Genomic DNA, 27555 nt, shown 5'->3' with positions numbered 1-27555 from the left:
AAATATGGACAAAATACAGTACTTTATATATATTAAAAGGCGCAACAATAACAGAGCTAAAGAATGATCAAGAGGAAGAAATATCGCAGCAAAATACTGGAGGTGGAGAAGCTCTTTTGATGAATAACGGTAGCCGAGATACATCGCATAGTGATATACAGAAACTTCAACAGCAGCTTCAAGACATTAAGGAACAGGTAAATTATCGATTTTTATTATATAATCACATTTTTTATTACAATAATTAATAGTAGAAATACTGACGATTTACAAAGAGTATAAAAAACGTGTGTATTAAAGAATTGAAAGTGCACGGGATAAGAAAAAGTTTATATAATAAATGATAAATTTCTTTTGCATTACAGTTTCAAGTATATGAATGATACAAGATTTTCTTCTATTAAAAAAAGACATAAATTATCTTTAATTATTATTAATTAAGAACAGGATACATCTAATATCTATCGAAATTTAATAATTACTTTGATTTAATAACAATACGATAATAATTTTTAAATGCAATCCATTAAAGAAATTAATATATCACAGATGATTAATTTTTTTTAATTATGAGCATCAATTGTTATAAACTAAACTAAAAATTTTAATTGTTTAATATTATAAATATATAAATTGAAAATTTAAATCGCTTATGTTCAACTCTGATTTCGATCTATTAACTGGAATTTATAAATATTTATGTTAGCATTTCCTAAGTTAAGTGGAATATTATAGGAAGAAGGTCTAATTAGGAAAATGCATTTATAAAAGTTTATAAATTAGACTTGTTAATTAACTTTTTTTGCAAATGAAAATTTAATCGATTTATGAACATTAAAACACTATCACCACGTAGCGGTGAAAGTGAGGAACTAATCGCTATTGTTTTCTTTATCGCACACTATTGCGCTCTTTGTCTATGACCAAGTGATATGCTGCCATCTATTGGATCTGAAATAGCAACTAATTTTTCATTATTTTACCATAGATGGCAATACATTATTTAGACATAGACAAAGATCGCAATAATATGTGATAATGATAGAGAATGGTTCTATCTTTTCATCGCTACGTGGCGATAGTGTTTTAATGTGCATGAATTGATTAATGTCCAGTTTAAATTTAAATCAGTTTCCTCGAATTATTAATTAAATGTTATGTATATCTTTCCAATATCTGTTATAATTTGAGGGAACGATGCCCTTTTTGACAAATCCTTCCAGAATACAACTAATTTATTTTTATATCTACACAATTATACTTCTAACAAAATTTACTTTCATACTAAATATAAATGTATTTTTTTCCTTTTTAAAATTAAAATAAAGTATAATATTTGCAATTATTATCTTGTAAAAATTGCATTAAAGTATTGCAATTGTTTTGAAAGAAATAAATGTTCAGCAGAAACATTAATTAAATGATAAAAAAAACTAAAAAACTTTCTACATATATTCAAATCTTTTATTTTTTTATATAATAAATAATTAATTTTCCTTTTGCTTTTATATTTTTACAGACAATGTGTCCAGTTTGCCTAGATCGTTTAAAAAATATGATATTTTTATGCGGCCACGGAACCTGCCAAATGTGTGGAGACCGCATGTCGGAATGTCCAATATGCCGGAAGTCAGTAGACAAGCGAATTTTGCTTTATTAAATCTATAAAACAGTCATTTCGAGCTGAAGTTTCATTTAGATACATAAGAATTTATGATAATAATAGGAATAATTAAATATTGCATTTATTCGCTGTGATTCAAATTTCGAAAGTATAGATACATTTTATTTTCTATACTTTCAACTTCTATAAGACTGTAACATAAATTAAGATTTTGTTAAAACTGTCGAAGTATATTTATATACTGCTCATTCTACCACTTAATTAATTGTCATAAAAATCTTATATATGTAATATTTTTTATACTTGCACTCTAAAATTTTAGAGAACATTTGTACATTTAACATGAATTACATATTTTTGTTCAATTGCTTTATATCTATTGTAGGTTAATGTAATGAAGTAAACGGAAATGTAATTATTTGACAGTTATTCTTATTTTGTGTAAATATTATCTAAATATGTCATTCAATTATATGTATATAGATATTATATATACTGAAAAGTTTTCAAATAGTATATATATAATTCGAGTATATACAGTTCATAAAATAAATTCAAAAATTTTTCTACTTCCTATTTTGAAAGCAGAGATAGAATGCAATATTTATCTATTCTTTGTTTTTTTAATTCCTTGCTAACTTCGCATAATTTCTTCATAAATATTATTACTTCAGCTCATTTTTACAATATAAATAAATTAATTCGAGCAAATATAAACATAGATCATTATTTTTGTGAATTAAACGAAGTCATGAAATTGGATTATAAAATAGCAAAATACCAAGTAAGTAGATCGTATTTAACAATAGTGCTTTGTTTTTTCAAATTTACGAAGTTTAATTCGATAATAAGTAAACAATTATTTTCTAGTAATTATTAATCGAAATGATATTAACCAATATTTTCAAACTATCTGTTATGTTTCCATTTTATGCCGGTATGTAATCTGTACGCACAATAATCCTTTAAAGATATTCGATAAAACCATAATATTATTTATTTCAGATGTACTATTAAATTTAGTATTTATTGTGTCAAACATCATTTACAAAGCTTTTGCTTTCCTCCAAATTCCAAATAAAAACAGTAATTAATGGAATAAAAAAGATTTTATTTTAAAAAGTAATAAATCTCTGCAAACTTTACATTTCTCTTTCTATTTTGTTCTTTTTCTTCCTGCAATTATACAACGATAATATGTCGTAACTACAATATTTTTTTAATTACTTTTTTTTATTGCTTTAATATTTTTTTTGTATTTTAGATGTAGTTCGTACTTACTGTCACATTTTCATAGTTATAGATATAACAAAAACTTTATTGCTCTTTTGTAATAATTCTCTTATTCTTGTAAATATTTCACTTTATCGCTATTTTGTTTATTCTGATTATTATTAATATTATTACATTTGCTGTCCCTGCTCGGAATTATATAAAAGTATCCAATTATTAAAAATGTCAAATGATAATGGATAGTGCCAATTAGTTTTATAAATCATAAAACATTTAATTTATTATTAAATATCTAAATAGTTATAAAAATATTAGAAAAACAATTTTTATGATTATTGTGTTCAGTTCAAAGTTTTCCTTTTTTCCATAATTTATATATATACATACAAAGCAATGAAAATTATGTAATTAAATAAAATTAATTCAACTGATCGTTGTTAGTATAAACATTAATAACAACTATCCATATTTTAATACACTATAGAATGATTTAATTACTACTTCCTTTTTGATAATGAAGAAAAGAGGCAAGCAAAGTTTTGAGAAGGTATAAGATAATTAATAAATGTTATTTTATAAAATTTGTTAGCTCATGAACAATCTTTACAAAACTTTGCATCTTCTTTTCTTCCATTTTATTGAAGTCAAATATATAATTCTTTATTAACATCTTCATCATAAAAAAGTGTAAAGATAATATTGCTCATTAATTATAAGTCTTGAGAAAAACATTTATAATAAAATGGAAACAAAATTTGACATCATACTTGAATTTATAAGTTTATCAGCATAAATTTTCTAATTATAAAATTAGTATTTTGCTTATGTCACTTTGCATTTCTTTTCTTTAAGGACATTCAATCTTTTAGCAATTTTTTGCTTCATAAACTTTTTTGAAATTATAGTTGAAATAATTAATAATTGTTAATTACAATAACAGATATCTTTGTATACTTAAATTCTTCTTATATAGGTACGATCATGTAAGAGTTTAGTTAAAAATTACAATTAATTATTCAAAAATTGTTTAGTATTTGATATAACAAATAAAATATGCAATCTATGATTATGTTTAATAAAACAACGTTAAAATTAATGTTATAAAAACATTATTTTTGATATTTAATATTAATATTAAAATTTGTATAGTGTTAATATTAATTTAAATATATTAAATGAATATAATGATTTCAAATATGATAATAATGAATTTACTATTTAAGATAAAAAAAATTTCAAATGTTTGAATGTTAAATTCAATAAATATCAATTAATGGAGAAAATAGAATAGACAATATATATATATATATAATATGGTCTTACCTATAAATTAATTTTCATTTAACATGAAACATTAGAATATTGTGTATTGTTTTTGATTATTGCTCCTTTGCTCTTCCATTTGCTACCACTTTATAGAAGTTTTTGTAAAGCAATTATTATAAACATTAGAATTAGAAACTTTGTTAATTAAATTTAAAATAAGTATACTAACAATTATAAGTATTAGACACTAACATCTAATTTAAGACTCCATTTTCTACAAACTTAAATCATATATAATTTACTTTGAACCAATAACAATAAAAAATGGAATTATAATATCAGAAAGATTATAAAACATTGCAATATTTCCAATTGGATAAAACACAAAGAATATTATAAATATTCAAACGAAACTACTAAATAATTAAGTTTTGTGATCCCCTCTACTATAATATTTATTTCATTGTTAAGAATTATTTGTTAATTTGGAGTCTTAAAGAAGATACAGAAAGTGAATGGGCAATATGTAATTTTTGAACCATTCCTGTTTCATAGTATTTCTATAAAATGATATATTGTACTTAGAGACATTATATATAATAAATATCATTAAAAATAATATAGACATGTTAATATTACAATGGGATCTTAAAATCTTATTATCAAATTATGGAATGGAAAAATTAATTATGAGTATTTACAATTTTTGTATCTTCAAATGACAAAAGTATTTCTAATTTCATTCCTTTGGTTATTTAATCATTGATCTTATTGTACTGTTTTGACAAAATAATGTTACATCACAGATATTAATTATAATAATTATTAGTAATATCTTAATATTTATCATTTTATTACATTTTACATATAACCGTTTTAGTAATATCTTAATATTTGTATTATTTTATTACATTTTACATATAACCGTTTCGATTGTATTCAATAAAATTATAAAAATAAACGCATTTGTCCATCCTGTCAAAAATTGTTTCTATTTATTAAATGCGTAACAAATAATAGAAAATTATAAGATATTATTGATTTAATAACACTTTTTCTTATTAAAAACATAAAAATATTTTTTCTTATCTATTTAATATTTGTCATAAAAATATTCTATATGTATAAAAAAATAAATTCATTAAGGTATATCGCAATAATAATAATAAACAGTATGTTTATGAAAAATTATTTATTTTTGATCAAGAATTTTAATTATTTCATATACAGAAAGCCATATTAGTAACTGAATTTACAGATTTTCCCTTTCACATAAAATTCTTTTAAAAGTTGACAAAGAAGTTTCACATGATTCGTAACCATACACTCCAGAGTTTCATTCGATTTATAACCATACTACGAATTATTTTCAAACCAAAGACAAACCCGTGTCTTTAGTTAAGAAATCTCTTCTAAATCTAACATTCATATAAAATACTATCTCACACATTCGAATGACTCAATTACGTTACAGTAACGGCACTTGATAAATTAGACCGAATTAAACAGGAGAGAATTACTCAGCCAACTTTCATCAACGAGAACAATATTATATAAATAGAACTATTTGTTTATTTAAAGAAGAAACGAAACTATTAAAGAGCAGTAAAAAAAATCCTTTCCATTACTCGTAGACAATTATTAAATAATTTACTATAACAAGATGTAGGGACATGTGCGTAAGCATAATTAGAATGTATTACTATATTAAATATTTAATTACATTAATAACATTCTAGCAATTTTGTATTGTTATTGAGAGTGAGACACAACAGACAAGATTGATGTCATGTCACATTTCGTTATTTTCTATTTCTCAGTACCGCATTCGTTTCTGAATCGAATTCAACTATTCTTATTGATTAATTCCAATTCTTTGCGACCCATTCAAATATAATTGAATTTTTTATTGCACATTCATAATAAACAGTTGTAATACTGTGTACTCAATACCAAAAGAACCATAATACTAAGAATGTGCAAACAATTATACATAAAAAATGTGCAATCTACAATCTAAAAATGATTATTTTTAAAAATTAAAGAAAAAATTATTTTAAATTATGCAGTTGTGCTCCATTTTATAATATGCTATAAAATTTCATAAATTATAATGTTATATATTTTTATTTAAATAAATTTAATTAAGTATTTGTGCTTTGCACAATATGATCATTAGTTGTCAATTAAAAACTTGTTACAAGTATTTTATTGTTTACAATGAGTTATTAAAAATCGTGAATAGTTTTTAAAATAATTGTATTAAATTAGTAAGCGATAAATATTTTAAACCGTAATACATAACATAAAAAATAATAAATTAAAATAAAATCTTTTTAAGTTACTATGCATTATATCAAATTAGTAAATATATGCCAATATGAAAAAACAATTTCTATATCAACTTTAAACATTGCAGATTCTGTGATGCAAATCATGTAAATATATTTCACATTTACTCAATTACTCTTAAAACATTATATTACTGATATTTATGACTTAAAATTCAATATATGGGTCGCAAAGAAAATATATTTCCTTAACATTCAGATGACGAATTTAAATTGGGAGGAGAAATTTTCTTCGTTCGAGTAAGTCGATCTAATTCCACTGCAGCATCATTACACATAGTTGCTTTATCTACTGATGCATTATCTAAAATAAATAATATATAAAATTTTTTTAAAATTTAAAATATCATAAAAGCGTATAATATCCTAAACTTTTATAATACATTATAATACCCACCAATTTTTATTGGACTTGTGCCTACAGTACCTGGTGATCCAGGGCTTCCAGTCTTTTTGTGAAGAAGAGAATTGAAGAAGTTAGCTAGAACGCCTTCTCCAGATTGTGTAGCTCCAGTACCTTTGGGATCCAACTTTTTATTTGGTGATGCAACCTGTATAAAAAATATTTAATATTTGCAACATGAAATTTTCTGTTATGTTCATAACAGATCATACCACAAAAATTAGAACATGCTTTTGATAATGGAATATGTAATTAAAATTCAGCCTAAGTATAAAATACTCATGTATGCAAATATATTTCCTCTGTATAGTAAATCTAACAAAATACACATATTAATATTAATGTTAGTTTAGATTCAAATATATTACAAAAATATAATTTATTACGCTATATTATTGCTTCATAGCTATACAATGGGAAACTACTAACTTAAACATAATAGATAAATACTGAACAATGCATGAATTTATTTAAATTATTTAATATCAATGCCAAAAAATACTTGGTGATCCTAATATTAATACACGGAACATTTATTATGAAATGTAAATATAAATGATACACCTAAGAATATAGGAAGCAACATTCACTGACACAATTACAGTTAAAATTTTCAGGATATTAATGTCAAAATAATTTTAAATGTGAATAAGCATTATCTGTTAAGAGGTGAGAATATAATGATGACATACATGATAAAAATACATAAATTAACCACGAAAACATTGTTATTCAATACTGAATGATTATTAACTGTATGTAACATGACAAGCATGCTCCAATTATAAATGGTATAACCTGAATAATTGGTCCAGTGCTTGCCTGATTCCTGGTTGTGGGAGATCGCGTTGGATCTTTTATACCTAATAATGCAGCTTGTTGTTTCGCCAAAAAAGCTTGTTCTTCTTCTGCTTGTACTTCTACTTCTCTAGCTACACACTAATTAGTAAAATAATGTTTTATTATAAAATTTTTAACTTTAAAAATGTAATTTGCTTATACATACACATACTTTTCTGTTTATTGATGGTTGTGCAATAACATCTCTGTAGTAATCATCTGGTTTCATTGATTGCAAATTTTCATGAAGAATGCTGATCTTTTTCATATTATCCCAACCAGCGGGTCTGCAATTAAAATCATGTTTAAAATATTAAAAATATATTAATGTTTATACTTAGTCTTAATGAAATTACATACATAAGAACTGCATCTTTTTCAACAACTAAAGCAGGTGTTCTAAATGGTAATGAATAAATTCTATGTGTAAGGTATTTATAAAGCAAATCACAGTTTTTATCTTCCTTTGCTGATGTATAGAATAATCCTGCACCATATTGCAAACAAAATCGTCTTATCCATTGTTGTATAAAATCGAAATGTTCATCCCTACAAAAAATTGATGAACAAATGAAGTCATTTTTTAACACCAATTATATCCTTTTTAATAATATTTATGTTATAATCTTACTTATAATCATGTTCTTTCTCAAGAGTAGACATATAATCAGTTTTTGTAATAACAACAACAACATCTAGGCCTGAATTTGTTGTAAGTACTCCTTCTGGTAGTGGTAAATTATCCATTGTATCATCATCTAAATTACGACTAGTTCGTCTTAAAGGACTACCAGGATCTAATTCATCTCCAGGTTCTGTATAATCTTGCCATTTTTTTATATCTATGTATATAAAAAATAATTCGAACTATTGTTTTAACTACTTTATTTCATTAATATATCTTTCAACTATTGTTTTAACTACTTTATTTCATTAATATATCTCATAGAAACTTAAAAATATTATAGAAAATCAAAAATCTTTATATATGATTAAGTAAGTATGTACATGAAAGTAATTTAAAAATATGACTCACTAAATTGCCTGCACCGTTGCCAAGTATCATTATCTAAAGAAAGTTTATCAATATGATCTCCCAAAAGTGCAGCCCAAGATTGAAGCTGGTCAAGAATAGCCCAAGGAGTCGTCATTGCAGCGACTAACATAATAAGTGTATGTGGAAATCTTTCTGCATTTAATGCAAATCTCAAAAGATTTGCATGACCAGGATCACCATCTAATACCCATACAGATAATCTTGTTTGATCTAAATCAAAATAACAAATCCTTATAATATTTTATTAACACATACAAGTTGAAACATTATTAATTCCTAATTGATATTACCATCTCTATAGTCATCTCTCACATCAATGTATGCAAACTCCAAACCAGAACCTTTCTTTGGATCTTCTACACCTTGTAACTTAGCAATAAGAGTGGTTTTTCCACTTTCATTGTCACCTACAAATGAAATGGCTTCTTATTACTCAAATTAAATGCTATAATTTAAATGCTTAATAAATACCTTTAATATATAACACGTGTGTTATAAATATCTGCATTGAATTTATATCATTGAAAGAAAATGATTTTTGTACTTTTCTAATATAAAATATATAAAATTATTTTAAAAATATTCAAATTGAACAATTGAATGTTTAAACAATCAGATAGATCAATAATCATGTATTAAAAACAACATTAAAACATATTAAGCATAAATATTGCATGCGACATTTATTACAATAAATAACATTTGTGTATGACACATACATGTCTTACCAGAACCTTACATTTCAAGAATAGTTTCAAACTTACCTAAGACAAGAATATTCTTGTTCGATGGTAATTTGTTACTGCTACTATTTTGTACTTCGGCCAAAATAGAGGACCTGCATAAAAGAGAGAGTAAAATAAGATAAAATATTAAAACTGACTAATTCTCTGATTTGTAATATGTGGCACACCAGACGAACGTCAAAATATTTATATACTGCAATTGCTTATTGCCTATTACCCATATTACATTATAAAAATTTTCAAGAAGGATTTTTCTTTACACACCATAAGTTGTCTTTATTTTCTGGATCCTCTTTTTTCTTCGATTGAAACCCACTGTTCTGCAACATTATATCAATTGCCGTCGCTGCCATTATCCATTTGACAGAAATGAAATCTACTATCGATTGTACATAAACTGCGGGTGCGGTTCGCAGTTAACTTCATTCAAGATAGGACTTAAATCGTATTTAAATTTAAACTCATTCGTTCTTTGTACTTTATATACTTGATATTTAATTTTTATTTAATATTTTCTTTCTAATAATATTTTATTTATTGTGTTCCATTTATTACAAACATCTATATCTACACGCACCATACACACATATATATAAATAATTTTCATAGAAATACCTTATGTAGGAAATTTAATGTCGAAATCAATATAGATTGATTTTATTATTCATTTCAAATTAATATTCAATAAATCATGAATATGCAACATGTATATAAATACATTTAAATATTGTTAAATAAAATAAGATAATACAAGTAATATAATTGTATCGTATTTGATAATAAATTTAAAAATTTTTCATAAGTATACCATTTCAATATTTTTTCTTTACATAAATATATAAATATTTTGTGCAATATCTCTTTTCAATAAAATTTTTTCTGATCGTTCATATAACTACCATGCATTGTTTTTTCGATTATAATGTTGGTAATATATACAGCCATTATGTTATCTATGAAGTCACTCATAATAGTTATGTGTATATAAATCATAGTATATAAATGATGTAGACAAATACGAATAAAGTAACTATTAATAACTATTAGATTGAAATTTAAAAATAAGAATAAAGACAAAATGATAGGGATTTTAAATGATTCTGACAGTGAGGATGAATTGCCACCTGGATGGGAGGAAATGACAACTAATACTGGGAATGTATACTATGTAAAGTAAATAATATTCGTACTAATACATATTATCATAGTAGAACTTAGTATTACATCAAGATTTAATATAAAATTATCAATCTGTAATATATTTATAAAATATTTTATAAATTATCTTATTTTTTTCTAGTCATTACACAAAAGGCACACAATGGACACATCCTAGAACTGGGCGTACAAAGATTGTTGAAGGGGGTACAATGTTACTATATAAATTTTTATACATATGTCATCTAAATTTTTAATTGACTACTTATATCATATGAATGTAGAAAGTACATAAACAAATTCATATAATTACAGCAAAATATCAAAAGAACTCTTATCATACCTATATCCAGTTATAACTGATATTTAAATATTTACATCTATATATTTTCAACTTGATGATGAATGATTGTACAGTTACTAACAAGTTACAAAGCTAAATTATTGTGAGTAAAATTTGATAATGTTATTTGTTAATAAGAATTACCATCTGGATGGGAAAAATGTGTATCAGAAGATGGTCAAGTCTTATTTGTTGATCATAAGAATCATACAACAACCTATACTGATCCACGGCTTGCATTTGCTACGGAATATAGAGAATCTTCACAACCTGTAAGACAACGTTTTGATGGTAGTAGCACAGCATTATCTGTTTTACATGGTCGAGATTTAAGGCGTAAAGTTGCCATAGTTACAGGCGCCAATACTGGAATAGGTATATATTTCATGTTATTTGGATTACTTGTGGCTAATAATAATTAAAATTTTATAAACAACTGAACATATTATCTTCCTCCACTATTCTCTCAATTTTTAAGGATTTGAAACAGCTAGATCATTAGCTTTACATGGATGCAAAGTTGTCTTAGCTTGTAGAAATCTAAAAAAAGCTGAAGAAGCAATACAAAAAATAAAACAAGAAAGGCAAAATGCAATGTGTGATATATTACATTTAGATTTGTCATCATTACACAGTGTTAAAGAAGCAGCAAAAAAATTCAAGCAGAAATATAGGTATGTTTAAATTAGCAAAAGTGTCATTAATAACAATATATTGTCATAATAAATTTACTATATTTATCATTTTACATATTTCATTATTATATTTTATATTTTTAGAACTTTGAATATCCTTATTTTAAATGCTGGAGTCTTTGCAATTCCTTATCAGCTTACAAAAGATGGTTATGAAACAACATTTCAAGTAAATTATCTTTCTCAATTTTATTTTACTCTTTTATTAGAACATCCAATACGAAGCTGTCGTAAATCTAGAGTAGTGATAGTTTCAAGTGAATCACACAGGTATTCAAAATTTTTTAATAAATATTGCATACACTATGTAATAATAGCTTTTCTCTTTCCCAGTAATAAAAATTCATATGATATATTTTATGTTTATCAATAGATTTTCATCTTTACAAACAATAGAAGATTTTCATCAATTAATTTTGTCTCCTCCTGCATATAAATATTGGTACATGGAAGCATATAATAATTCAAAATTATGTAATATCTTATTTGCACAAGAATTAGCAAACCGGTGGCCTTCTGTAAATGTGTTTAGTTGCCATCCTGGTAATATGGTCTCTTCTTCATTGTCTCGTTATTCATGGATATTGCGGTTTTTGTTTATGCTAGTACGACCTTTTACAAAATCATTGGTATGATAATTATTTATTTAAAAAATATTTCTTAGGAAAACGTAATTACAAATTTTTTTTAATTTTACAGCAACAAGCTGCTAGTACATCCGTTTTCTGTGCAACTGCACCAGAACTGGAAGGGGTAACTAAATGCTATTTCAATAATTGTTATCGTTGTATTCCATCTATCACTGCATTAGACCCTGAACTTGCAGCAAAATTATGGTCTGTTAGTCAAGAAATGATTGTTAATATTATAAAAAAGAATGATCTCTGGGAAGCAGCTTTAAGATGAAAGATATTATTATAAAAAATAGTTATAAATATGCAGAAAACAGTAAAATATTGAAACCAAAAAGTATTTTAATTAGTAAGAAATTCATATTACTTTCATTAAGATTAAGATTTTTATTCTATATTCAACAAATTTGTTTTTATAGTTTTTGTATTTTAATACATTTTTTCTTAAATTCTATTTGCGATAATATATGTAAATATGTATATTGAAAACATATATGTTTATTGAAATTGTATTAAACTGTTATTAATTGTATTAAATAAAAAAATAGAGGAGTTTTTTTTAGAAATTCATTTTAAGAAAATAATTTTTATTTATGTATGTAATTTTTATATATGTATTTAATTATTTTATTAGTGTAAAAACAATAAATGAAAATAATTATTTTATTAACTACCTGTTTTAAAAAAAGTGTTTCTTACATCTTTAAAAAATTTTTATGTCAAACAAAATTCAAACTATAATAAAATGAAGAAGAAGAAGAAGAATATTACAAGAAAAAGAAGAAAAAGAAACCAATGTTATTTTGTTTATATCTTTTTAAACAAATTAGCGATACATGTGAAAGCAGCAGAATTTCACGTATCATATATATGTATATATATATATATTTATAAGATACACATGACTTATTAAAAACTTCTGATTTTGTAAGAAATGTAAAAATTAAAAAATAGTGAAATTATACATTACGGTCTAAGATCGTTATGCATAATTATGTGCATAGATTTTTAGAATCTACTATTGGAAATATATTTGGCAAAGATATAACTTGCAGAGAACCAGTGCATCGATGCGATGATTATCAACCAGGTGTGTTAGTAGAATTTGGAAGAACTGGTATAAAAGTATGTATTTAAATAATAATTATTCTAACACATTATTGTAACTATTGAAGTATCAACTAATGAATCACAAAATAAATTACTTAATTTTTAAAGAAAAAAAAATTTAATTTCAAATTATATATTTTTACACAGAAAAAAAGCTAAAATTTATACATCTCGATCTTCTTTTTTTTTAAATATTGTGAATATTTATCATTGACAGCATAAAGAAATATGCCTTGAAATATCATGTCAATTTTATATGAAGTACTGTAAGTAGAAAATGTACGTATAAAGATTCTTGATTTTAGTAATTAAGTCTTACATCTTTGCATAAATTTTCGTTGAAATTGATATAAATTTGGTAAGTATATCTTAAATGCTTTAGAATTATATTTTTAGAAACATTCTTATAATAAATATTTATACATTTATTTTATTTAATTAATAATTTAATTAATAAATTAATTAAATTAATAATATTAATTACGTTACTACGAATATTAATAAGAATAAATATTTAAAAAGTTTATTTTTTTCTAATATTTGCTCGGTAATAATAATAATAATAATATTTGAACAAGACGAATATTTAATAATACTTACTTTCTTTTAAATATTTCATATTTACAACTATGTTTTCTAAATGTAACACTAGATGTCGTATTCTTAATACCTTTAGTACTGAGACTACATTATTATTAGTATGACCGTTTTGAAATGTCCTTACAAAGTTTATAAAAAAATTACGTATTTGAAAACGTGTTATGTCTGAAAATTATCATTAAATTGTAATTTAAAATGAATCAAACAATGGTAATTATAAATCTGTGATAAATACAGATATGACATTTTAATTACATTTGGTAACTGGTACTGTTTAGTTCCTATATTACTTATTTTTACTTTATATTACTTATTACATTTAATTACTATATTTGGTAACGTTGGTACTGTTTATTTTAATTTTATAATTTTTCTTTCACTTCATCTTATTTTATATTTTTCATTATATTTGTTAGATTGAATAAATAGTAAAATATAAAAAAATTTGTAATATAGCTTATTAATTATTACTTATTTGTAATAAAAATAAATAATTTCTCAAAAATAATTTAAATATTATTACTAATATGGAAAATAGAAATCAAATATATATTTACATGAAGTTGTTCAAGAAATTCTTGATGCCGTGTGGGCTATGTGCTGCAACACCAATAATGAAACCCCCAACTCCTGAAGAACATGCTAAGCCTTGTAATAATGAAACACAAGGAAAGAAATTAATAAAACCATCAGAATTACCCATTTATTCTATTGATGATAATGGGTATTCTAAGCAGTTGCCATGGTAAAGCGCAAGTAATTTGGTATTGATAAATGTATTTTTATTCTTATGTATAAAAGAATTTCTGAAAAAACATGATTTATTCAAAATATAAATTTTTTATTTTTAAGATTTTCTTAAAAAAACATTGCACTGTATTAAAAGGTGATCAATTTATTATGATTAATTTTTTATAGTGTGGAACATCCTTCTATTGTGGAAAAAAAAATTAGAGAAATACGTCAAAGTGTGGCAGCAGTAAAACTAGTATTGGACGGAGTTTTCCTTGATGTTTCAAATACTTTCAAATATCTTGATAATATTAAATGTAATAAAGAATTTATGAATACTTTAATGCAACTGAAACTATGCTATTGTATACAAACTTTACTAATATTAATAAAATTTAATATTTTTTTTTTAGTTGCAGTTGATTATCTCCAAGATGAAGCTAATCTTATGCCACGAATAGGAGCTGTTGGTATTGGTGGTTTATCAGGATTAGTAGTAAGTCTAAGAAGAGGCATACCAACCAAATTAATTGCTACGACTGCAGGTGCTAGTATTGTTGGATGTGTTTGTTTCCCTAAGGAAGCACAACAAGTAGCTAATACATTAGGACATTATAGAAATATTACTTTCAATTTCATTTTTGGTGGTATGTATGTTATTTATTATTATTTTATAGTTGTTAAAATGTTATTAAATCTATTTATTTAACTTACATATTAATCGTAGAAATGGCAAGCAATATGAACTTTCCTACAGTATCATTTATTATATAATATTAAATAATATTAACATTAAGAAATTGAATTCAGAATCTTTTTTACATAAATTAAAAAGTCTTTAAATTTTTACAAGTTATTCATAAACTTTACTTATAAAAAATATAAAGATAAATATAAAAAAATTCTGTAATTGTATTTTATTTAATTTATCATATGTTTATAATGCAAAAATATAATATAAATTTCAATACTGTATTAAAAATTTCAGTGAAACCAGGAGATAACATAAAGGACACTTCATTTTCTGAATTACTGAAAGCTTTACCTGAACTTTTTGAAAAGAAAAATTTATCTAGTCTTTTTGAAAAGAAAACGGGCGATACAACTGAAAAAGAGGAGGTAGGATGCAACAATAAAATTATTTTATTGCATCATTCCTCCTAATCTTTTAATCACGTTAATATAGTTTGCCATTATGATATATTATAAAAATTTTAGATAAGTATAATATTCAAACTCTTTAAAGAGATAAGTATAATTTAGATAAATATAGTCTTTAAAATTTGAAAATTTGCATATTATAAAAATGTAAAATATATTATTTAAAATGTATAATTTCATAAAATAATTTTAAAATTGATTTCTTATAAAAATTTTGTCATAGTTTTTGGAAGATTTCAAGAAAGCAATTTATCTGACACTCATTACGTCTCATTTCTTCACAAAGAAGATTCAAAATCTCTTGAATCAGTAACAATGAAAGAAACTTCTCCCATACAAAATTTAAAAAAGTCAAAATCTCTTAAGTAGATGTATAAGTACATAGGTATCCTTCCTATTCTCCATACTTACTATTATTATCATCATTATTATTATTATTCCTTTATCTAATTTAGATTTATTTTTAACATAATCATTGAATATCAATAATTTATACTTAATCATTATGTAAAGATTTAATTATTATTATTTTTTCCTATTTTAGATAAATACGAAGGAATCGAAGAAGAAAGAATAACGAATCAATAAAACAATATTAATTAATAATTATTTCCTAATTCAATGTAGTATAAAAATTATGTAAAGTTTTAAAATCTGTAAATAAAACTCTAAATTTATTATTAAATACAAAACTGAAATGAAAGATTTTATTTTGTTTATTATTGTAAAGTTACATAGACCAAAAAATAATAAATATTGAGACATATAAAAGTACTTAGACAACTTTTTTGTTTTAAATATCAAGGTAACAAAAAAATTAAATATTTTTAAAAGCTAATGTATGGAACAACCATAACCTATTCAATTACAACACATTTTTGTTGATCTCTAAATACAGAAGAAAATATCTTGTATACCATATACATATATTGCGAATCCCATTGCATGTATGTATTGAAAATTTATTTTATGGAACATAATTTATAGAAATTATAAATAACAGAATAATTGAGGCATCTTAAATATATCGAGTCGCTATCATTGAATACATTATTATTTTGTCTTTTACTGCAACATCAATTTTTTATATATATATATATATATATATATACATAAATGTAAGAGGTAGTCAGTATATCAATTTTTATAAAAATTTTTTAAAAATATTTTGTTGTAATAATTATAACATTCAATTAACCCGGGATTACCCACCTGGGGGTCTAGGGGCCGGGACGTACCTGCACTAGACCCCCACGTGGGTAATCCCGGGTTAACAATGTCTATATATATCTTATACGTTGCTTAACCTATAAGAAGAAACGTTTTAGAAACGTTACTGCAGTGTAATAGATAATATGTAGTCAAAGTGTTGTAGTATGAAATATTATTAATTATATTCATATTGTAATTTACAATTCTTTTCAACTAAAAATAAATAATTAAGTACTTTGTTATGTAAAATATATTTTATTTTAGGAAAGGGTGATAGACACATATTAATCACGTGTTACACAGAAGTTTACATTCATAACAGGCAGAGATTATTATATCACACATACTTGCATTTAAATATCTATCTCACAAAATCAACAATTTATTTAAAAAAAAATAAAAATGAGTGCTAACAAGACAAAATTATCAAAAAGTATCTTAGAAATGAAAGTAAGTTAAAAAGAACATTATATAAAATTCTGCAAGAAACTTTATTTTATTAAATATTATTTATTTATTAGTTTATGAAACGGACGAAAGAGAAAGTAGAAAAACAACAATTTCAAGAAGAAGGTGAAGAATATTTTGGAAATGAATTGACAGAACGTATGAAGAAAGATTCGTAAGTTTCTCTCAATTTTTAAATCAATGTGTTAACAAATTTAAAGTTAACATATCAGAATCAGATTTTAAATTACATATTAAGTATTTGAATAATTATTAATATTTATTATTAATAATAATAATAAAAATGATAATAATAATTAAATATTTTAATAATTTAATGTTATCAATAAATGTGTCAAATAAATCTATTTATATCATTATTATAATATTTTTTGTTTAAGGGAAAGATTTATTATTGAACCTAGTTACATCTTCTGTGAGAAGTTAATCGATGGTAGAGTAAGTTTTCAAGGAATGAATCCTGAAATAGAAAGGTTAATGGAAGAAGAACAGAAAAATGAATGTGTAAAAGTAAAAGAAAAGGAAGAAACAGATATTTCAGATGAGCAAATGGCACAAAATTGGAAAAATTATAGGAAAATGACAAAGACTGAACGTAAATATGAGAAGTCATTAGAAAGACAAAATAACGATATTGAACCATTATCAAAAAAACCAAAATTTTTAAAACCACAATATTAATATTTAGTAGGAATCATTTACATGTATACATAATTAAGTTTAAAGGAAACTTATGTAAATATTATTTGTTTAATTGAATGATATAGTAGTTTCAAAGATAATTATATAATTATGTGTAAAAATGTAAAAAGTTTATACATTCATATTTGAAATAAAAGATAAAGATATTATAACAGATATTAAAATAATTATTATTTAAATGTAATTTAACTAAATATGCATGTAATATTAATTTGTTTTTAAAATACATTGTAATCTTGTATAAAATAATTGTTTTATGAAATTTTAATAACTTATAAATTCCCATTATCTTTCTCTTCAATTAAATCATCATATTGATCAAGCAAATTCCCAAAAATTTCTACTGATACGTTGTTGCTTTTTTTTAATGCTTCTTTCCAAAGAAAATCAAAGCTGTTATTGGAGAATTGGATTCCAATAGCTTTGAAAATATCTTTTATTTCTTGCTTAGTTCGAAGCTAATATTTGGGGTTTTATTAATATATTTATATCTATATTTATATCTATATAATTAAAATTTTCAAATATAATGTGAATACTTTAGAGAGATCTGTTGGGCTAAGACCATGTTTTGTAAAAATATTTGGAAGTATAAGACTATAAGCAGTAGATCTGTCCAAATTTTCATAAGAAATTCCTGCTGTTGGAATATCTGTAAAAGTAATGAAATTTTACATTTAATGTGAAATATTTAGTATTATTTTACCTATATTTTAAATATATTTCTTTAAACTTAAAAAATTAATATAACAATTTATTTAAAAAAATAAAAATAAAGATACGTCTTTTTCAAAAATATTTTTATTATTCAGAACAAAATTTTATCTAATTTAATAATTTAATTTATAAATAATTAATAATTTACTTATAATAATATATTTATAGTAGAATATGTATTCTTTGAAACAAACTCTAATTAATTATTAAAAACATGTACAATAGGATCTTTATATCTATAAATTCAATATCCATGATTTAAAAATGAAAAACAAACATATAACATTGTTGATAATTAAATGGTATATGTAAAAAATATATTAACCTGTAACATCTATTCTTTCTATATTTCCTATTGTAGTATTGTATGTAGTATTGTAAGATTGACATTCTAAAGGAATCTCTGAAAAAACACCATCAAACACTAATGATAAGTTAGTACAAATACTAAAAAAAATATTCTATAATATATGTTTAGCATATTATCTATATATATTTATATATATTATCCAAAAATTTATAAAAACAAATAAAAGATTTAAAAATTTTGAAAGATATATTATAAGATATATATTACTTTCTATTTTTGGTAAGATAGGAAAATCATATTTCCAGTTTAAAAGATTTAGTAACTCTTCGTATTTTATATCATTCTTTTTACGTATTTGAAGAAGATCTAACAGAGGTATTAAGCATGTTTTATTTATATGAATTTTATGGCTAGCTAAAATGGAAAAAACTTTATCTTCTAGTAAAATGCCTGTAAAATCCTACGATCATAAAATCACTTAATAGAATTTAAGAGTTTGAATTCAAGGTTTATACAAATAATAAAATAAAATAAAAGTAATGTAATACTTTATCAAGGCATAATAAATCTTCATAAATATCGAAAAATGATATTTCTGAAATATATTTCTTCAATTTTTGACGTAAACTATTTATATATTGTAAATAACTTTGTTGTACTACCACTTCATTATTTATAGGACAGTCACTTAAAATGTTCAATATTTCAGATCTTTTCTTCCTTTCATATACATTATTATTATGTATCATGTCTATTAAATCTCTAAAAAATTCAAATTAGATTAATTAGATTAAAAAATATATTTTTAAAAATATGACAAACGAAATTTAATAAAAATATTTTTCCTCTTCGAAAAAGGAATTATTATCCACTTTCTTTCCAAATTAATATACATAATACTTTTCACATTTAATTTTATAATTTATGTTATTTTCAATATAAATAAAAATTTCACTTTTTCAATTTTTTCTTAAATATAATTTTTCAGCAATAATATAATTAATAGTTTTAATATAACTAATTAATAGTTTTTATTACTTTGCTTCAATACTAGAATGTGAATGATCAGAATCTGTACTAATCCATGTTAGAAGATTTTTTAATCGTTCACCTTTGGTATTAGCGTTCAATAATTTTCCAAAACGTGAATTTTCATCAAATGGTTTATTATAACTGAAAATATAGTTTAAAGTTTTGTAATATATAAATTAGTGATTACTAATTAATATATTTTACTACTTCATACTGTCTTTTAATTTGTTCCGCAGGTAAATAACTGTTATGACTTTTTTTATACATTTCCAAAATATTTTGTTTTGAAATATCATTTTCTGTTATTTTTTCTTTAAGAAGTTCAGCCATAGTTTCTCCTAATTAGTAAATAATATTTTATACATTTCATTCAATTATAAAATCCAATAAATAATTAAAAATATATTATTTTTTATTATATGTAAATAAATAGTTGACAGCTCATACCAGACTTAAGTTTTTTTCCAAAAGTTACTTCTAGTGGATTCATACCCACTGGTAGATTTGGAATCTGATAACGACTTTTACCAACTTCTTTGTTCCAATAACTATTCATAACAGTATTTCTTAATTCAGAAATGATTGTTTGAAATGATGTTTCTTCATATGGTTGTAAACATTCTTTTACCTTAAGTAAATTGCAAACTCTTTTAAATTTTACTTTTATATCTATTACATAAAATACTTTTATTGTTATTATTATTAATCAAATCATAAAAAGAAGTTACAAATATTAAAAACATATTCTGAAAGTTATAATAAAAAAGATTTTGTCATTATAAATTTCAATCTTACACCAATTATTTGCTTAACTTTATGTATATTATCTGTGTGTGATAGTAATTTTTGTGTATGTTTTTCATTATGAATAAGTATATTTTTTAAAGCTTCAACTTTATCTCCTGAAGAATATTCTCTAAAACAATTTTTAATGTTAGATGTTGATTTATTTCTCTGTAAATAATAAATTAAGAAATCATTAAAATTAAATTATTACAAATTAGTAATATGAATATATATATAATAAAACACTTTTTCATTTTATTTTTAGAATAACATATTCTGCTTTTCAAATTTACAAGAGGGTGCAAAATATAATCATATGATTTGAAAATTCTTTAAAATTTTAAATATATATATTTTATTAATCTTACATTTTATTATTACAATTTTTTTTATTTATATATATCGAATAAAATATTTACGTAATTGAGTAAAAAAGTAATAATGATTAAATAATGTAATAATCTTACGAAGTTTTCGTTGTATGAATTTTCATCTTCATAAACTAAAACCAAAAGTTTATTTCCCGAATTTAAATTGCATTTCTCCATTTCGGAATAAAATATTAAATAAACAAAAAAAGCTTGAAGTATAGTATCATCACTTGAAGTAATTAGCAATTAAAGTGTCGTATTTTCCATATAAAAACAAAAGAAATATGGTAGACAAGTAATACTCTACATTATTCTGATATTTTGTTTTAATATTTTTTAATAATTTAATGTTAATAATTTTTCGTAAAATGTTTTACGAGAAATGTAAAATGAATTTAAATTTCACGATCGATTACAATTGATTTTTGATGGACTTAACATTAAGTTGATGTCGTATATTGCGATTGTGTGGTGTGTACATATCTACTGTACATTTATATTATTGTAGCAACTGCAGAGAAATTATTATAATATATAATACAAGTGACATATGTAATAATAATGACAGCAATTAAGCAAAATACGAAACGTTCCAAATGGGCTTTGGATTTCGCTCACAAGTTCGTAATTTTTCAAGTTTATACTTTCAATGTACACTGTAGTTTCTTTTAATACATTGGCTTATTTAAATCCTTCTAAAATTTGGTTATATTTATGTATCATATAATTGCATACATTCTAAAGTGTAAAGAATAAATATGTTAATAAAAGTTGTTATATTTTTAAATTTTACATAATTAATTGATTTAAAAATGTAGAGGTTATGATACAGTATTTTATTTACTATATTCTATCATTTTATTCTCTTAGTAAATAATTCAAGTTTTTAAAATATTTATTATTTTAATTTATTATTGTTATTATTACTAAGTTTTAGAATATTAATTTAAAAGAATATTGGAAATGTGACAATAATAATTTTCTTTTTATACATGAATTATCTATTTTGTATTAATATAGATATCAATTTTGTGTCTTTTAGAGAATTAAAATTTTTGAACAAAATAATATAATTTAGAATATATTTCTTTGTAGAAATAAGCAAGAAAAGAATGTGGATATTGCTTCACCACCAGGTTATACACCTGCTATTGCTTTATTTCATGCTGTCGATTCAATTAGGGAATCAGATTCCAATCATTTGATAATTAAGAAATCATGGGATTTAGCCCTAGGTCCTCTTAAACAAGTTCCAATGAATTTATTTATAATGTACATGGCTGGTAATTCTATATCAATATTTCCTATTATGATGGTTGGTATGTTGATAATTAGACCAGTGAAAGCATTATTTACCCTTCAGCAAAGTAAGTATATCAAATTATGTTTATACATATGTAAATAAAGATATATTTTATAATAATTTTATAATAAAAATTATCTTCCATATTGAAACGTATTTAAATATATAATATAGACTATATCTATATTATTTAAGTATATAATATAGACTATCTCCACTAAAGATTTTGAAAAGAATTAACAAAAAGTGCCTAAGCAAAAATATCTATATAGAACCAAGATATTTTGTAGATATATATAAAAATAAGGAACAGAAGGATAAAATAGATTAAAATAAAGAGTAAACGATATAAAATAAATTTAAATAAATTGTCGCAATCTGTCATATACTAATATTAAAACAATTTTTGTCTTTTAGCATTCAAAGTAATAGAAGGAACTCATGCCTTTGGACAGAAGTTTGTATACTTTTTGGGACAATTGGTAAATATTGCATTAGCATTATATAAATGTCAATCAATGGGATTACTCCCAACACATGCATCTGATTGGTTAGCGTTTGTAGAACCACAAGCACGGTTAGAATATTCTAGTGGTGGATTTATATATGTATGACATACAATATAATTACTTAAAAATATAATATGTATATTTAATAAAAATATTCATTGTAAGTTTAGATACATCTTACTTTATGTATAAATTATAAATACATCCACTTACAACAAATTATAAATACATTCACTTACTATGCAAAATGTTTTATTAAAATCAAACCAAAATATTGTATTACATGTTTATATACACATATGTACAACAAACTGCATTGAAATATGTTTTTTAAATATAATGATATTAAATAAATCATTATTAATTATTTCTTTTTGTATTCATCTGCAATTTCCTTTATACGTTCTATTATTTTACTAGGATCATCTACACGAGGTATCTGAAATTGACATTTATATTTATTGAATGTCACTCTTATATATATATATAGCTAAAAAGTCATATTAAATTTAAAGAAATTTTGCAACATACCTCGTAGTTTTGACTTATATATATACCAGTATAAATTCCAATGCCTAAGGTTATCTAAAAAAAATATTATCGTACATATATTTTTATCTGACAACAATACAAAACATATAAGAGATATTTAAATATACCAAAAATCTAAACATTTTTAATTGATTATTAAATACAGTATTAATGTACAAATAGTATCCGTTTCGCTTTTTAGCCAACTTCTAAAATCTAAATAGATTTCGTATAAAGATGAGATCCTTTTTCTTATTCTTAATGATATTTTCGGCAAATGTATAATTTACGCAGACTCATCCATTTATGATAAATCTTTTATATTTTGATGGCGTTTATAATGCCTATTATACATAAAGGTTATTTACAAAAATTAAAAGTTTATATTATACAAGTCATTAATTTTTATAAAATCTTTGATTAAGTTTTTTTAAAGTTCTTTATTTAAATTCAGTTTTGTTATTATGTCGTTAAATATAATATTGTAAAAACGACACTTTCACCACAAACTTGTATTGTAGGATGTGTTACTCTATGTATATACTTCCTTTTTGATCGATACCGCAAAATGCGGGAATATTTGAATTACCATATTATAAATAATTTTTATTTTAGAAATATTAATGTTTTAATTGTTCTGAGAGCTATATTTAATATAGCTATATTATAAGTGTTTAGGTAATTTATATGAATGATAACAAATGTTCATTTATACTATTATAAATTATAAATTCATAGTATTTATTTAATTCATATATACTATTATACTATTATAAATTCATAGTATTTATTTAATTTATTATTTTATATGAAGGTTTGTAATTATATATATAAAAAAAATTCATTTCACTTTTCAGTTATGTTACCGATATTTTTATAGTTGAAATATAAGCAATTTCTTTAAATGTTAAAAATTCAAAAGTATTAAAAATATTTTAAAAATATTAGAAATATCATATTGACTTAAAAATTCTGTACTTTAATTATAAATACATTATATTAATAAAAAATAGTTATTTCAGGTAATTCATAATTTAAATACGCATAATTACATGTTAAATATTCTTATATTATTTTAAAATTGTTATAAATCTATTGAAATGTTACACGTAGCTTGCAAATACTACAACACGAATGTAGAATATTTTTATTTCATTCATAACGTGCCATTAACACTTACAATTAGGCAAGAGCACATTAATGTAGCGGAAATAATTGCAAGAGAAAGCAGGACAGATCTAAGATTTTAAATATAATATGTATACGTATATATACACATGTATTTTATATGAATCCAGCTAAACATTTAGATCATTTAATAGGTCATTAATGATATATTTTTAATTTTAATTAATATAGTAGTAACAATTCATTAATTTAATGTTGGCAAAAGTGTTTTATATAATAGATATAAAGTTGTGAATTTTATTTGAGTTATTCTTATGTTCACAAAGTAATTATTAGAATTTAAAGTTCGGTTGAAAATTTGTTGTATAAATATTGTATTAAAACTTTAATTTTCTAGTTGACTAATTATCTGAAGTTCATTCATGTTTTTAAAACATTGTTTTATACATCGAACATTTTCCATTTTTTGCCTTTTACAATGAGTCATTTAAATTACTTCTTCAAATTGCTCGGAATACCGAATGAGATGAATGCAATTTAGAGCATTTTAGAATGTGATTGATGTGTTTGTTTTATAGTTAAGGCTTAAGACTCAGAATTTTTATTTATCTAAGATAATTATTCTTATACTCATACCTGATTCTCAGACAAGAGAAAATAATTTTATTACATACTTGGTAAGTTGAAATTCCGCTACTTCAAACTATCTGCGTCGTAACAAAGTAATTGTCTCAATATCATTTTTCAATTAGACCAAAAATATAGTAAAAATCCTCCTTTATTCGAACCTTTATTTTTCAAATATCTTAACATCCATATGGTAATATTAGTGCAACAAAATTTATGCTAGTAAATGATGATTTTTCAATTATTAGTAGACATCCTGTTCTGATAATACAACTTGACTTATTATTGAGAATTTGAAATGTAAAAATTTATTTGTTTCCATTCCAAGTAATTTTCTATTTGTCTTAAACAAACTAATACTCCAAATATGCTGCACTTCTTCTATCCTTTAAGGGTATAAATAAAGTTTAAGACAAGTAAAACGTGCCTTTCTGCACCGGTATCTCTACGACCAGTTGTGAAACTATGGAGGGAGATCGGCTTGCATGATCGGTCTAGCAAACTCACCGCCGCACCGGTAGGTATTTCGCTTTAGTACGCGACCAAACTAACATCATTTTGTAATCCAGTGTACACACGTGAATATTTCTTTTCAAGTAATACTTGGCTAACTGATGTCTATTACATTTGACTATGCGGTGTTAAACGGTTCTGTTACGATCCTTCGATTTGCCCGCGACTGTACGAATTCTCAGCCTGAAACAACTTCGAGACTTTCTTGTTACGCGACACGCTAGAGAAAAGCGTAATTCCTTCCTACTTGAATACATTCCGTAATACATTCGGCACACAAACTATTAACTTTAATACGTATATGTCTGTCAATTTCATACGGCAGTATATTTTCTGCAAACGGTCCGTGCGTACCCGCGAGCTGAAGTGAAATTTTTTGTGATCATTGAAAACTTGAAACGTATTTGTCACATCGATTTATTTCGGGTCAATCGCGAAAACATTGTCGTCGCATGTGTTCGTTTCAGTCAATGGTTGATGTTACGATCATTGACAAGCGAGGATAAGTTTAAACATGTCAGCTACTATTTCGAAAATACCAACTGCCAATGTTGGGAATGGGACCAATGTAATTTGCGATAAGAATCGTGTAAGTACTGTAACGTTGATGTAGAGCGCCATTTGTTTGGTCTGACAGTAATTAAATGTTTGAATAACGTAACATCCAATCATAAAAAAGAGACTATTAAATTAAAATTGCTATGTGAAATTTATTGCTACGTGAAATAAATAAGTAGATAACATTAATATCACAGAAACACAAAATATAACATTATATTTTAATTTTTCTTTCATAGATAAAATAGTGTGACAATAATTAAATGTTAACATCACTTATTGGTATTTGGCATTATTGATGTAACAATAAATGTCAAATTTAATATAAATCTTTTCATTTAATAGTCTCTTTTCTATTTAATATTTCAAATCAATAATTAATTGTTAGAATTTGTTAATTACTTAATGAATTATTTTATTATGAATTTCTTCAATGAAAATTTAATATGTTAAATTAATGAATTAATGATAGTGAATCATATTTAAATGATTTCCCATAAAAATTATATACGTAATATTAATGTAAAAATTTATACAAAAGTATTAACACAAATATGTGCAATTAATCTAATGCTAAATATATTATAGAACGCAACATTTATTGAATGTACATTTCTTGCATGCTAGATACAATACGCAAGAATTAACATATCAATTTCATAAGATGTAACATACTGATTAATAACATAATTAAATTATTCCACATTGCTTCTCGTATTGAAGATACTTTTTTAAAAATAATCATTTTAAATTGCCGATTCTTAAAAATTATTTATACATTCTTCTTTATTTATACAATCTTCTTTCGATGGAAGTCAGAAATTTAATGAAGTGAAT

General features: G+C 23.4%; 8 protein-coding genes across 16 annotated transcripts in view; 6 read left to right on the top strand and 2 right to left on the bottom strand.

Annotated features, from left to right (window-relative positions):
* Positions 1–2021, top strand: part of LOC122533685 (E3 ubiquitin-protein ligase MIB1-like) — a 64267-nt gene extending 62246 nt beyond the window's left edge. Inside the window, exons 6-7 of the mRNA XM_043663622.1 lie at positions 40–197; positions 1520–2021. Coding sequence (XP_043519557.1) covers positions 40–197; positions 1520–1660 — 299 coding nt within the window. The 3' untranslated portion in view covers positions 1661–2021. The remainder of the gene's footprint in view (positions 1–39; positions 198–1519) is intronic.
* Positions 2022–5300: 3279 nt separating this feature from the next.
* LOC122533681 (cytoplasmic dynein 1 light intermediate chain 2) lies at positions 5301–9946 on the bottom strand. Of its 3 annotated transcripts, none has more exons than XM_043663614.1 (10): positions 9785–9946; positions 9539–9612; positions 9065–9181; positions 8754–8984; positions 8349–8559; positions 8078–8266; positions 7890–8004; positions 7676–7816; positions 6872–7025; positions 5301–6778 (listed from the first exon to the last, which is right to left on the bottom strand). In XM_043663614.1, exons 1-10 carry the CDS (start codon positions 9871–9873, stop codon positions 6663–6665), a joined length of 1437 nt encoding a protein of 478 aa, XP_043519549.1. In that variant the 5' UTR covers positions 9874–9946; the 3' UTR covers positions 5301–6662. The 3 variants fall into 3 exon arrangements, with proteins under 3 accessions (XP_043519549.1, XP_043519551.1, XP_043519550.1); XM_043663616.1 differs by having other exon boundaries at positions 6902–7025; XM_043663615.1 differs by having other exon boundaries at positions 7700–7816.
* Positions 9947–10456: 510 nt separating this feature from the next.
* Positions 10457–12718, top strand: LOC122533682 (WW domain-containing oxidoreductase-like). 4 transcript variants are annotated; one of them, XM_043663620.1, is made up of 8 exons: positions 10458–10693; positions 10821–10885; positions 11160–11396; positions 11500–11695; positions 11801–11986; positions 12090–12345; positions 12416–12469; positions 12543–12702. In XM_043663620.1, the coding sequence occupies exons 1-8, from the start codon at positions 10599–10601 to the stop codon at positions 12570–12572; spliced, it is 1119 nt and encodes a 372-aa protein (XP_043519555.1). In that variant the 5' UTR covers positions 10458–10598; the 3' UTR covers positions 12573–12702. The 4 variants fall into 4 exon arrangements, with proteins under 4 accessions (XP_043519553.1, XP_043519554.1, XP_043519555.1 ...); XM_043663618.1 differs by having other exon boundaries at positions 10457–10693; positions 12090–12321; positions 12416–12718; XM_043663619.1 differs by having other exon boundaries at positions 10457–10688; positions 12416–12717.
* Positions 12719–13317: 599 nt separating this feature from the next.
* Positions 13318–16575, top strand: LOC122533691 (MICOS complex subunit MIC27). Of its 2 annotated transcripts, none has more exons than XM_043663636.1 (6): positions 13318–13473; positions 14622–14803; positions 14977–15107; positions 15204–15437; positions 15779–15909; positions 16496–16575. In XM_043663636.1, exons 1-6 carry the CDS (start codon positions 13333–13335, stop codon positions 16526–16528), a joined length of 852 nt encoding a protein of 283 aa, XP_043519571.1. In that variant the 5' UTR covers positions 13318–13332; the 3' UTR covers positions 16529–16575. The 2 variants fall into 2 exon arrangements, with proteins under 2 accessions (XP_043519571.1, XP_043519572.1); XM_043663637.1 differs by lacking the exon at positions 13318–13473 and adding an exon at positions 14115–14268.
* Positions 16576–16881: 306 nt separating this feature from the next.
* On the top strand, positions 16882–18356 carry LOC122533672 (M-phase phosphoprotein 6). Of its 3 annotated transcripts, none has more exons than XM_043663606.1 (4): positions 16882–16898; positions 17428–17613; positions 17685–17785; positions 18012–18356. In XM_043663606.1, the coding sequence occupies exons 2-4, from the start codon at positions 17566–17568 to the stop codon at positions 18310–18312; spliced, it is 450 nt and encodes a 149-aa protein (XP_043519541.1). In that variant the 5' UTR covers positions 16882–16898; positions 17428–17565; the 3' UTR covers positions 18313–18356. The 3 variants fall into 3 exon arrangements, with proteins under 3 accessions (XP_043519541.1, XP_043519539.1, XP_043519540.1); XM_043663604.1 differs by lacking the exon at positions 16882–16898 and adding an exon at positions 17209–17355; XM_043663605.1 differs by lacking the exon at positions 16882–16898 and adding an exon at positions 17215–17325.
* Positions 18357–18540: 184 nt separating this feature from the next.
* On the bottom strand, positions 18541–21867 carry LOC122533676. Its single transcript, XM_043663609.1, has 10 exons — positions 21646–21867; positions 21188–21346; positions 20840–21020; positions 20607–20730; positions 20399–20533; positions 19909–20122; positions 19628–19820; positions 19376–19453; positions 18873–18985; positions 18541–18791 (listed from the first exon to the last, which is right to left on the bottom strand). The coding sequence occupies exons 1-10, from the start codon at positions 21724–21726 to the stop codon at positions 18606–18608; spliced, it is 1464 nt and encodes a 487-aa protein (XP_043519544.1). The 5' UTR covers positions 21727–21867; the 3' UTR covers positions 18541–18605.
* A 69-nt stretch (positions 21868–21936) lies between these two features.
* On the top strand, positions 21937–23561 carry LOC122533674 (ER membrane protein complex subunit 4). The gene is made up of 3 exons (XM_043663608.1): positions 21937–22169; positions 22645–22916; positions 23270–23561. Exons 1-3 carry the CDS (start codon positions 22111–22113, stop codon positions 23464–23466), a joined length of 528 nt encoding a protein of 175 aa, XP_043519543.1. The 5' UTR covers positions 21937–22110; the 3' UTR covers positions 23467–23561.
* Positions 23562–26170: 2609 nt separating this feature from the next.
* The window catches only part of LOC122533673 (long-chain fatty acid transport protein 4), a 28409-nt gene continuing 27024 nt past the window's right edge, over positions 26171–27555 (top strand). Inside the window, exon 1 of the mRNA XM_043663607.1 lies at positions 26171–26749. Within this exon, the coding sequence (XP_043519542.1) occupies positions 26675–26749 (75 nt within the window). The 5' untranslated portion in view covers positions 26171–26674. The remainder of the gene's footprint in view (positions 26750–27555) is intronic.

Source organism: Frieseomelitta varia, unplaced genomic scaffold (genome assembly GCF_011392965.1).
Source record: "Frieseomelitta varia isolate USP_RPSP 00005682 unplaced genomic scaffold, Fvar_1.2 scaffold_545, whole genome shotgun sequence".
NCBI classification, from domain to species: Eukaryota; Metazoa; Arthropoda; class Insecta; order Hymenoptera; family Apidae; genus Frieseomelitta; species Frieseomelitta varia.
This window is presented reverse-complemented; position numbering and strand designations above follow the sequence as displayed.